Genomic DNA, 13,414 nt, shown 5'->3' with positions numbered 1-13,414 from the left:
AATGTCCTTTCATGTTTTCCTCATCTCAAGTATTCCCTAGGGCAGGTGTCAGTGGGTGAGAGGGTGTTTTTTTTTTTTTTAGATCAAGCAGTGCATTTGTTTCATATGCTGATTGTATTCCTATCTTAGGGTCTCCCTAGGCTTTCATTTTAGGGCAGCGTAGGTAGCTTGGTGCCATCGATTAAAGACCTTTTCTCAAAGTTATCTTTAGAACATCCCTGGTCATTAAGCACAGAAGCTAGGATGCTGAAAGACAGTGTGCATGTGGACAAATACAGGAAGATTCACCCTGCTCCAGCACATCTCCTGCATGCCACCTCAGTGTGTGAAACATGACAGAGAATGGTGCTCGACAGATACTAAGTACCCCATACGAGTCAGACATGCTTTAGGCACTGTGCATATAGCACGTAGCCTGACAAAGACTGTAAAGATCCCTGCCACTATTGAGCCTTATTTTTGTGTGTATGGGGCGGGGGAGAGGGGGTAGGCGGGACTATAAACTCAACAGTATATTAGTGAACAAAGTAATTGCAGATGTTGGTGATGAGTACTATGAAAGACAGATAAAGAAGTGATGTGACGGAGAGTGGGACAGGGTTGGAGGTCTGTGTCACATAAAACAGTCAGGGAAGGCTCCTCTGAGGAGGTGACATTTGAGTTGAGTCCTGGAGAATGAGCATGATAAGCCAAAAGATGGGTAGAGAGCATCCAAGACTATAGCAGCAAGTTCAAAGGTCCTGAAACAGGATTAGCCTTAAGGTGTTTGAAGAACAGAAAGCAAACGTGGTTGTTACCGTATAAATAAGGGGGAACATAGCAGAGGCTGAAACTGGGGGACCGGATAGGGACCAGATCCCTAAAGGTCATTATAGAGCTCAGTAAAGAGTCTGTATTTTGTTCTGAAATTTACTAGGCCAGATGCTGTTCTGGAAATTTTTGTTTCTCTTTGTGTTGTGTAAGTATGAAACCAAAGATAGAGAATGCAGCTGCCTAACCATTAACACTCCTGAGTCAGGCTGATACGTGAAAAAGAGATGAGCTCCTGTAGAGAAAAATGCTGATAATAATAGCTTGTGTTTTAGGCACCTGTCTCTGAAGGAGACAACAGTACTTACGATGCCAGATTGTACTCATCACAGCAACCTCATGAGGTAGGTAGGTGCATATTGTATGGAACACGCAGGGAAACTCAAATAGCTTAAATTGGGTTGTTCTTAGCCTTCTTAACTAGCATGGAAATCTAGATAAAAGAGACCGTGTCAAAGAAATGAGGAAAGAAAAACTCCAAAGTAAGAAATAAAAATAGCTATCAGGATAGTCACACACTTACAGAAAAGGGGGCAGCAAAACAACCTTTATTTTCTTGTAAAGTCAAGAAAATAAAAGCAGAGGGGTGAAAAAGTTAAAAGTCTCAAATAGTCAGTTGGACTGTCAGCAAGGGTTGGCTTCATTCCTGGTATTTAATTCAATATGGAATAGAGAACTTGTGGGTCAAAGAAAACCTGGGTTCTAATCCATACTCTTTCTTATACTAGAACTGTAATCTTGCATGTAGATTTTATTTATTCATATAAAGTGGATTAGTAATAATATTTCCCTCATAGAGATGTTGTCAGGTTTTACTGAATGAATAAACGGCAAATGAGAAATTGTGCTCTTTACATAAGCTAGTTGAAACTAGACTTACATTTCTTCCTAAAGAGTTAATATTTACAAGTTGTATCAATTTCCAGATTAGCCCCCACAGAAGCCTCCTTAACACATAACATTGATTATGCTATTTTAAGGTCTTGCCTAGGTTTAGTTACTGGAAGGAAAAAGTGCTGCAGTGATGTGTTGCAAGAAGAGAAAGAGGAGAGTAACCTCCTGCTAAATGCAGAATTGCTGATCCCAGGCAAATTTGTCTTTGCCAAACTGCACACATCTTTCCCATCCTGTATCTGTCCCCATTTTCCTTTTCAGCTCTTCTACAAAAAATAAAATAGATAATATTGAGTGACAAACTAGTATTGCTTATAGACAATTGTGTTGATATGTAACTATTTCTTTCAGTAAAAAGCACCTATGAAGAAAATCAAATTTAAGAGTATTTTTAAGTTTTTAATCCTTCCTTGAAGTTTCTCAGCCCTACTTTGCCTTCCCCAATATTTCTTAGATTACATTTTCTTTGTTTCTTTTATGGTCAATCAAAACTCATATTCAAAGAATCCATACTGCTCTTATTTATTTAAGAGGAAGCAATCTTGATGAATTAATTCATTCTTCACTGTAAGTGACTAGTAGCAAGGTAATACATTTGCAGTCATTTCTGGTTCTAAAATGGCATTTCTATAATCCCAAAGTAATCCCTAAATTATAGACTTTCATCTGATATGGCTAATGAGAGTGAGAATAAAATTGAGACATTTGGAGGGAGAACAATGTGAGGGTTGGAATCATCCCCTGAGAGAGCACCCTCTAGTTGTCATTTTTAACTTTGAAACAAGTACTCTAAGGATTTTCATAGTGATGTCCATAGCAGTAGCCTTGGGCTATGAAAGAACCATCATGAGCAATTTCTATGGCTGAGTCATTTGTAAAATGAGTATACATTAACTTAGGAATATTAATAAGGTTCTTTGTTATCTATACAAAGGTCTCTCGGAAAGAGATTTGCTTTTCTTCTCAATGTCAAACCACTGCCCAGAATCAGATTTTGGTCCCTTACTTTAAGCTGCCAACAAATTAGCTTATTTAATATCAAATCTTCAGTATATATTATACATATTTTTGACTGTTTTACTTGGTTGTTGGAGAGATAAAAAGCTGACACCAATACTCGGAGCAAAAGAGGAACTCAAAAAATATTTGCTGAAGGTTGGCTGAACAAATAAAAAAATCAATGACATCAGGAGAAACAAGATACTGACAAGCATATCTATCTGTCTGCCTATCTATTGATCTATATTCAAGTTCCATTTTCATCCATCCTATTTTCAACTGGTGTGCACTGTAAACTCCTAAAATTTTAAGCTCAATGAGTAAATTTATATGGCCAGAAAATAGCATAATGTGTCATCTTTTATTTCTGTTTTAAAATAACAATATTTTGTACCCTTTAAAAAGGTACACAGACATTAGTTTTTAGTGTTTTATGAAAATGATATTTCCAAACTTAACATGAAAAGATAACACTAGCTGTCTCAGAACGTATCATCACAGGAAGTTCTTTAAGGAAAATTATCTGAATTCAGTGTATGTGAGTATATCTTCATTGTAAGTCACATGAAGAATATAATCCATGTACTTGAAAAGATAAGGTGTCTGGCTCACTTCAGCACCAGTCTAGAGTTGAAAACAGACCAGCCAAAGAAGAGGTATTTTAAGTCTTAGCTTATTTTGCACAGTGTGATTGACCTACCTACTCTACTGTTACTTTATCTGGTGAATGGTTGAATCGCTCAGTTATCTGTGTGTTCCGTTCTGTAGACTTTCCTGTGATTCTGAGAAATGAGAGTGCTAGTGCTAACATCTGTAGACCACTGACTGTGGGCCAATTATTGTGTTAAGTGCTTTACATTCATAATCTTAGTCTCTAAAGAGTCCTATGAGATAGGAATTATTGTCCTGATATTCAAAATGAAGAAACTGAAGTTCAAGGAGATTAAGTTAACTCACCTGCATCATAGAGCTGAAGAGTTGAGAGAGCCAAATCTACACTCCAGAGCCTCCTAACTCCAGAGCCAGTGTGTTAAACCATTCAGTAATTCTTCCTCTTGCTAAATACACTCTCACAGGTAAACCAGGCCAACCATGCCAGTCTCACTAATGGTTTCTTCCTTCTTTTTGTGTGGAAAGAATGTCAAAAATGGGACTTTGCAATTCATAAGGTTTCTGTAAAGTTTGACTTATTATCAGTCTTAGTCCCAATAATCCAGGAAGCCATGCAGATGTGTATCCACAGATGTAAAACACTCAAGGAGCAAATGACAGAGTCAAGACACAATTTCCAATATGCTTGCTACATGACAACTAGTTTTTAAAGTTATACCCCCAAAATATTTCATTTTAAAAGGCACAATCATCATTATGGAAATTATATTCATAACAAATGTATCCCTTGACCATTTTCCCAAGTTGACATTGATTCTTTTTATTGATTGCTTCTTTCAAAATTGGGGGAAGCAATAATTATAATAATAATATAATTATTATTAATAATAATAGTACAAAAACAACTGGTACTGACAATTTCTTGTTCTGAGGCCACTTTGTAAGATTTAATAGAATGCAGGTCTACCCAAATCAGGAAAAAAAGTGAACTGGTGTGTTTTTTTTTTTAGCTTGTAAATGATATAGGCATTAAAAGTATGTACATTACTTACATGGTTCACTGTACCATTTTTCCACTTTACTTTTCTTCTGCTCCTCTGTGGATTCTTGACAAACCATGTTGTATGTTACTATCTGATTAACCTTTCCTGGTCATTTTAAAACTAAACTTACGCTCTTCTGTGGGTGGTCCTACCCTGTGGATGGCTTTAAGTCTTTCTGTTCATGTGCATGATAGGCAGTCCTTAATGATGTCTTTAAAAAGTTACTCTTCCTTATTTATTGTTACTCTTTCTCAAAAAATATCTTGGATCCTTGATTTTGTTTTCTTTAGACCTGTCCAGTGTTTTTTGTTTTATACATACTACTTCATCTGCTGCTCTAAACGTTTAATAACTTTCCAGACAGTAAGTATCTGGAGATATTGCCCCCTCACTCTCTGATTTACTTTGCAGCCTGAATTCTAAATGTTTTCAAATATTACGGCTTTTATTATTTATCTCACGTTGCAGCTACGAGACCTTTGTACATGTTTACTCCTCAAGGAATTTAGCTGTTAAAGCACTTCCTCTATGCTATCAATGAGCTACACATTTCAAGAACTATAATAGCATATTTTTTAAAGCCTCATGTAAAAATAAAGTGCTAATATTATATTCTACAGGAGAATAAAAGACAGTTGTTTTCACAGAAAAAAAAATATGATAGGAAAACACAGATGCCATGAAATTATGTGTTTTTTAGCCTGTGATTTCTGGGAAAAAATTTATATAAAATGGTGATGAATGAAATCAATATCTAAATGTATGGCCACTTCATTTTTTTTAAAGGTCTATAAGTCACTTGTCAAAGAACCATATTCACAGCTGGAAAAAATTCTTATTTTCAGAAACCATGGTACATGGATATTAATTCTTTGTCATATGTATACATCATTTATTCAACCGTATCTTTAGTAACTAGTGGCGCAGAGCTAAAAGGTCTATTACCCAAGTGTCATGGTTCAGCTACCTCCTTTACCATGTAGCAATCCTACTTTTTAATGCAGTGGTTTCTGATTGTTTTCTCCTGTTCCACTTCATCCTTTACACCTGATGTTTAAAATCCCCTCATCAAGTGCTCATCCACAAGCAAAGCAAAGGAATAGAAATTGGAAATCAAACGTACCAACTCATTGCGTTGTGCATTGAAATGTGGATTTTTGTACATACTCCCTGAGGAGCAAAAATTCATTCATTCCATTGAACTTTTTTTTGTCCCTAGGATATCAGGTAACTAGTTTGAATGCTCGTTCTCACTGGCTTCACTCAGTCAGAGAGGAAGTTGGAAGTGATTGATTCTGGTAGTTGGTAGCAATGGCTTTGGAGAGAGGAAGATGAGTTTGTATTCTTCTGGCCACTTTCTCAGTGTGTGAAGAAGGTTCTGAACTTCTCTGAACTAAAGTTATAACACCTTCAAATTAGGAATTAAATCTATAATGGAATTAAATGATATCTGTGTGAAAAGTTCTTAGCACATGTTATGACCTCATTTTTGCAAGGAGATGCAATCGTTGCTATTAGTGCTGCAGTCATGGTGATAGAACATTATAATGTATTCTAACTAACCTGGAATGCTTGTTGCTCTGATCATTATCTAGTACCAAGTATTTGTAGATAAAATGACGCTCAGATAAAATACATGGAAATATTTCTGGGAAAGGCCTGGCCATGTCCAAGTTTCAAAAAACTGCATATTCACAGACACAGTTCTTTAATTTGGAAAATTGTCATGCTGCTAGCAATTAGGATCTAAATGGATAGTTATAACTGAACAGAGCAATAATGAACAGGCAGCATTTTCTTTTTTTTTTTTTAAATATGGAACGCTTCACGAATTTGCGTGTCATCCATGCGCAGGGGCCATGCTAATCTTCTCTGTATCTTTCCAATTTTAGTATATGTGCTGCCGAAGCGAGCACGGCAGCATTTTCTTAAACATGTGCATAAATATGGTGGACTCTGAGTAGCCTCTTCAACTCTCACTGGAGTGCATTTGTTATTCAAAACCCTGTTTTAGAAAATTAAGTATTTACTTTTTGCTGTGCTGGGTCTTCATTGCTGTGCCCTAGCTTTCTCCAGTTGCGGTGAGCAGGGGCTTGTGTTTCATCAGCTTCTCATTGCAGTGGCTTCTTGTTGTGGAGTATGGACTCTGGAGCACAGGCTCAGTAGTTGTGGTGTTTAGGTTTTGTTGCTCCGTGGCATGTGGAATCTTCCTGGACCAAGAATCAAACCCATGTCCCCTACATTGGCAGGCAGATTCTTAACCACTGGTCTACCAGGATTGTTCCAAAACCCTTTCTTAATGGAATAATCGAGGTATGATTTGACACTGGATTACAATATTCTGAAGTGGACAGAACAAATAAATAGTAAGCCCCAGACTTGGAGCATGAAAGGCTTTGTGCTTTTCAAATATGATTAATGCTCATTTAATCTTTTCCCATCATTTTTATTCTAAAATAAATCACATTTACTCTCCTGTTATTTCTGAGAAAGTTAAACCTTGCGTACTACATGGCAGAGGTGATTTTCAAACTCAGATCAGTCCAAATGCAATCTTTCCATTCATTGTATTTACCATCTGAAATCTATTTCAGTTAATTGCTTAGAATCTTATCTAAATATTTTCTCAAATACCATATTAATGTGATTTTTCTAACTGTCCAAATCCTGTGGAACTTCATGGATTCATAAACTATAAATGAAGAAACAGGAATCCAGTTTTAGCTACAAGGGAAGTCCCTTTAAAGCTCAATAAAAACAATTTAAAGGCTTCCCTTGTGGCACAGCTGTTAAAGAATCTCCCTCAGTGTTGGAGATCTGGGTTCAATCCCTGGGGTGGGAAGATCCTCTGGAGAAGGAAAAGGCTACCCACTCCGGTATTCTGGCCTAGAGAATTCCATGGACTATATAGAGTCCATGCAAAGAGTTGGACTCAACTGAGCAACTTTCACTTCTCAAGAACAGTTTAAAAAAATCATCATTTATATTTTTTATTTTCTTTCCCTCCCGTTTCTTAATGCTTTTCCTCTAGTTAGAATCAAGGTGGATTTTGCTTGGATAAGAGTTGATCTCTGTTACCCATCAGCTCTTAAGTTTTCGTGCAACTCTGGAGATTGGACAAGACGTCTGTGAAAAAACATAGATGACTTATTTTAAGAACCTGTATGCAGAAGCAATAATTTAGATGATTCAGTGCCATTTTTAGAGATAATGGTTTATAATATGAATGCCATAATGAAGTGGTTTTTTTTTAAGTCTGTAGTTTGATTTTGAAGGCTTCTCAAACCATTCCTTTAACGAAAAGGAAAAAAAAAATCATGTCCTAGCCTCACCTAATAAAAAGAATTTTCTTACATGAGAAATAACTTAAATTAGGGCTTCCCTAGTGGGTCAGATGGTAAAGAAATGTAGCTTAAATTGTGGTCATGTTTTGTTTTGCACTAAGTACGTGTGTGTCCTCCAGGTAGCCCTCTGAACACCTTAAGTTCAGCAGCCTTGGGTTCCCACAGTTAGATGTCATCTCTTAGGCCTGCACACTAAACTCTTGAGTCCTCACAGGACAGAGCGTTCTCCTCATAGCGTTCTTCTTCCTTAGCTGGCAACCAGATTTTTATATACTTAACTGATAAAAAACCAATAATGTATGAGTATAAAATTTGCCTAGTACCAGAAGAATCTAGTAATTAAGACATGTATGTGTATAAATTAATTTAACATTGTGAGCAATCCCTAAAACCAAGCCTGGAAACATCCCACTGTTAACTCCAGGAAGGCAATCCAGATTTGCTTCCTAGCTCCTTTACTTCCTGATGTTGTACCTACCCTTTAAAAAGTGTCCGTGCCTGTCTTTTCTGGTCTGTAAAATGGAAACATTAATCGTACTTAACTAATGTTCTTATTATTAGGATCTATTGAGGTAATCACCATTAAATGCTTGCCAAAATAGCCTGCATGGAGGAAATAGTCAATAAATATGACTGAAGTTTGATCTGCATGGATGCAGGGCTTATAGCCCTACAGAACATCCTTGGTTTAGAATAATCCTCAAATCCAGAAACAGGTTACTACATGAAATGTTTTAGACCAAAAAAAGAAAAGAAAGGAAATAACACTTAAAACAATTGTTGTTGAGACGATTTATGTTTGAAAAGATGAAAGAAAAACTATTTTTTTAACAATACTGTCTCACTTTATTAGACATATTTCTTATATTAACTCATTTTTATTGGTAACTGTATTTACTGACTCTAGCTGAACTGTTTAGGTTTGAAATGTCTTATCTCTTTAACCAAAGTTGATCTTCTTGAGAAAGGGAAATTTTATTCCAAATAGAACCTTGGGCAGTGCCCTGTAAATATTTTAAAACACCCAGGAACACTAAAGCAACTGTAAATATGTATATATGTCTACTTACACATTGTATGTAGTGTGCATATGTGTGTCGACACAGAGAGGCATATTCTAGATACACGTAGAGTAAGAAATATAACTGCATACAATGAAATGGTTTGTGAAGTAGCAACTGACTATCAGAAAATGCAAATTTGCATCCTGATTATGATATATTTAATTACAGATAGAAGCTAGGGAGGTCATTAGCCCAGTTAAGCCTTGGTGTCTCCAGTCAGACATGTACTACCCAGTGAAACTTTCAGCACTGATGTACGCGTTCTCTCTGTCCACTGTCCAATGTGGAAACCAGTGGCTGTGCACGGCCCTTGAGCACTTAAGATGCAGCTAGTGTGACTAAGGAACTGGATTTGTAAATTGTATTTGATTTTAACTGTTTTTTATCTAAATAAGGACATATGCCAAGTGGCTACCTTACAGTCTATCTATAAAATCTAGGTGGATGGGACAATAACACAGAAAAAGTTTAAGTTGAATTTCCCTGATCTGGGTGCTGTAAACACTCTTACCTTCTTTATTTCCCTGATCTGGGTGCTGTAAACACTCTTACCTTCTTTTTGAAGTAATGCTACCTTCTCATAATGCGCTAAATTTTAAACCTCTTTTTCTTTATTTCTCTCAACAGATCTTGAAAACTTTAAGCCAAGAACAAGAAGCACTGTGTCTGTCCGCCAGGGTCAGGGGATGGTCCTGCTCTGCGGCCCACCAGCCCATTCTGGAGGTAACTAGGTGCACCAACATGTGCATGCTTCACTGGCTGCTATTTTGCATGCCGATTGTTCTCCTGTGAGCATCGGCTTGGGGGACAGTGTCATTTGTAGAGATTCCCCAAGTCCCTCTGTGTGGAGGAAGCATCATTGGCAGTCCCTGCCACAATTAGGATAAGAAAATATCAGATTGTGCAAATGATCCATCCAGCTGATGTCTACCTGGCACAAGGGGAAAGACACCTGAGTCAATCAAAATCAGAATCCTGTTGCTTGGTAAAACCACGTAGGTAAATCGCCAGCATTGCTGCCAACTTGATTGTATTAAAGGACAGCCTTGCTTCATTTCATCTCATTGTGGGTCTGTGAAAGGATCAGACCCAGAACCAAAGTCCCTTGACCACAAAAGCCGGGTGACTTTGTGAGCACACACAATGACTAGATCAGTTAGGAATGCATTTGATTGCAAGTCCCTGAAAACAAGGCTAACACTGGCTTCTATGGACTTAGGTTTGTGTTGTCCTCACATACACAAGACTTCCAAAGTTATGTAGTGTAAAGTTGGCACTACTTCTTAGGAGTATCTACCAGGACTCAAGCCCTTTCTCTGATTCTTCTCTGAAGTTTCTATGGGGGGAGTGGGTGGGGTGCATGGCTAAGGCACCGAATTTGCAATGCTCCAAGGTAGAAATGAGAAGAGACCGGGACAAATGTCAGGAGTCTCTCCATTGTAAATTGCCTTTATATTATGGAAGGTTTGCTTTGCCCAAGGACTTGTATGTATATTTCATTGATCACCCCAGTGGCAGAAGAGAAAACTCAAGTATTTTATACAGATGTGGGATGGCCCTAAAAATAATCATAATTTTGAATAAGAGAGAATATGGAGAAATGCTGTGTAGGCAACTTGCAGTGTCTACTAAAAGGATTAATGATGACTGAAAGGGGAATCTAACTGCACATAGAGTTCAGTACTCTGGAAGCTTCATAGTGATATTTATTAGGATTCCATGACAGTTTGTGTTGACAAGACTGATGAACTCCATTTGTGGTCTTTCTGGGTAAAGTTTGATATCTGCCCTCCTCGTTACTACCTTAATTTTCCATTTGGCATTACTCGTGATTGAAAAAGAAAATATTTTAAACTGAGAATTTGAAAACATCATTTTATTTTTGTCCTCTCTTCTAAAGTTTTAACTTTCCTTCACGCCTAATGCCCTAGCTAACATTTTTAGCAGCAAATAACAATTATTTAATAGTGAAACAGCTGCAAGGCTTGCGTTTCAGGCCTGAAGAATACAAAAGCAGGTGGAAGAGGCAGGCACTCCTCCAAGTCTCGATGGAGGGTATAGAATTTTTAGGGTTTCTGGAAACCGGCAGAGAATCCAGATTAGATTTCAGGAGTTTGTGTTCTGAAGAAGTGGGTTTATTCTTTAGGACTTCCTTTTGCCTCCCAAGTTAGTATCAGAACCATTAAATGTGGAGTACAGGCCATGAGTTCTGGTCCTGGCTCTGTTTCAGATCATTATTAGACTGATATAGTAGTCATATTGGACTATTATGTTCAAATTATCTATGCAGCACTCATTAATCTCTAAATGAAGAGATTAAAAGAAATCTCTCAGATCCTTTTTAGTTCTATCACTACATAATAATAGCTAAATAAAGACTAAATATGTCTATCAACTATATTTGCATTGCTGGAATCCTGCCCTTTATATGAGGAAAAGAGTTAACTGGACATATATTTAAAGTGATGTTCACTCACACTAACAGCTCTCTTAGTACGAAATCTGATCAAAATAAGAATGGAAGACTTTGCTAATTTCTTCTGCAGGCTACCTTCACAGCGTTAAGCTTTCACAACATGGCAGCAACTCTGAAAATTAATCATATAGCATATTGCGGAAAAAAAAATACCTCACTACCTCCCCGTATACTGATATCTCTAGGAAAGGCAAAACACACGAAGTGCTGCTGTGCTTCTCCGCAGTGAGGCACCTGAATACTTTCCCCTTCCCACTGAGAAATATATTAAAAATTTCTGTAGACGTTCATTGAAATTTGCTTGTCTCTGCTGGCAGCAGTCAGCAGCTCTGAAATCCAGTTTCTTGAGCTATGCTGACATTCCTGACAGTCTTGATGGTGAAAGACAAGGAAATAAATATTCTCATTATGGGCTCTGTTAGAAACTGTGAGCTCAGTAATACTGTGGGCAAAGCAGGCAAGGCAAGGGAATTTGCGAGACAACAACCAAGTGGGTCTTGAAGGTTGTATGAGACCATCACAGACACCCATCAGTTTGGGGCAGTGGAGTCAGTGATTATCTGGTGAAATCTCCCCAATTACTCAAAACCCCCCCAATGCAAACTGTCCAGCAGTGACTCTCTCAGTGCTTCTCTAGGCTGTGATCACCTTAAAGCTGGCAGCATCACCAAGAGCCGCTGGCCATACTGAGCATTTTAAACCCAGCATATGGCATCCCAGTTTCTATTGTAACAGATCATGCAGAGGAAAGGAAATGAGTCAGCCTTTTATTATATCAGCGGGATACTGGGTAATGGCATGAAATCCATTGTAAAGGATGTTCTATGTCCTATTTCAAAAGCTGTGCAGTGTCAGACCTTCTTAGGGTACCAAAGAAATGAGCAGCAATTAATCTACTTTGAAAACCTATTCAGTCAGCAGGTATTTTCAGTGCTCTGCCAATCACCATGCATAGCATCTTTGTCATCTCTTGGTTAATAGGTACAAATTCAGATGTGATGTCATTGCATAGACAGTCCTATTAAATCTTAACCCAAACACCAAAAAAAATAGAAATTGCTGTGGATGATGAGGTTGTCTGTGATGCTTCTTCACATTAGAAATAGAGTTTTAGGAGATTCAAAATTTTCACCTTGCTTTCCATCAACTCCCGGATCATTTGACAGCAGGAATTCATGATCTTTAACCAACTGCTCATTAAATAGGAACAGAAATGAGGTGCTTTGAGATTCTTCCTCCTAGCATACTAGAATTACCAGATTATTCACAGGTGAAATCCCCATGAGCTGTTCACCAAGGGAGGTTTTTGTTTCCACCTTCCTGTTATATGTCACCAAGATCCTTGCTCCTCAAAATGTGGTCCATGGGCCAGAAGTATCTTCCTTACCTGGAAGTTTGTTAAAAAGGCAGTGTTGGGACCCACACAGGGCCTGTTGTCTCCAAAGTCACATTTTAACAAAATCTCCAAGTTTTTACATGCACATTGAAGTTTGAGAATCCCTGAGCTATGTCTGTGACCCCCCCACACTCCTCACTTCTGTCCCGGGATTGCAGGAAGCGGAAGCATCATCAGGGCAGCACATGAGAGCCACAGGTGACCAGCCCTTTCCCAAGGATATTCTGATTCCATAAGCCTGGGGCAGGGTCCCTCAGAACCATTGTTCCAGTGGACTCTGAGGCAGCACCAGATTGAAGATCCACCCACTGTGATCCCTTTTCTGCAAAACCAGCCAAGGTTCACCCTGCTGAGGTGGAGTACTTTGATTTCCACATCAAACCCAAGCAGAAGGGCAGAACATCTCTTCTATCAACTTCATATTTAAAAGAATTTAAGATAAAATATGATCACCTCAGGCTTTCCTCCAGTTTTGTCCTTGTTGTGAAGGGAAATGAACAACTAAGAAAGGACTGGCTTTTTCTTGAGTATTCACATGAAGAAGCAGCATTTTACACATGGACACTTCTTACTACATTATTGCTAGAGAAAGTATGCCTTCCGAGAGCACGTGATTCTGAGATTATTTTCACTGTTATGAGTTTTAGAGAAACTAGCTATTAATATAATTGTCATCTTTGAATGCTTTTATACAGAATGCATCTCCATTGAACTTAGATCTCATTCACACAGCATCAGACTCAAGGACCTTATAACAGTGTCTGTAGAGTTCCTTA

General features: G+C 37.9%; 1 protein-coding gene and 1 non-coding gene across 14 annotated transcripts in view; one reads left to right on the top strand and one right to left on the bottom strand.

The window, feature by feature from the left end:
* Positions 1-13,414, top strand: part of CNTN4 (contactin 4) — a 971,999-nt gene that overhangs the window by 696,105 nt on the left and 262,480 nt on the right. For all 13 annotated transcript variants that reach the window (XM_070455652.1, XM_070455651.1, XM_070455646.1 and 10 more), the window contains one exon: positions 9,394-9,489. In XM_070455652.1, the coding sequence (XP_070311753.1) occupies positions 9,394-9,489 (96 nt within the window). The remainder of the gene's footprint in view (positions 1-9,393; positions 9,490-13,414) is intronic.
* LOC139031345 (U6 spliceosomal RNA) lies at positions 6,168-6,274 on the bottom strand. Its single transcript, XR_011483819.1, has one exon. It is a non-coding gene; the product is annotated as a U6 spliceosomal RNA (small nuclear RNA).

This window comes from Odocoileus virginianus, chromosome 26, assembly GCF_023699985.2.
Source record: "Odocoileus virginianus isolate 20LAN1187 ecotype Illinois chromosome 26, Ovbor_1.2, whole genome shotgun sequence".
Taxonomy (NCBI): Eukaryota; Metazoa; Chordata; class Mammalia; order Artiodactyla; family Cervidae; genus Odocoileus; species Odocoileus virginianus.
This window is presented reverse-complemented; position numbering and strand designations above follow the sequence as displayed.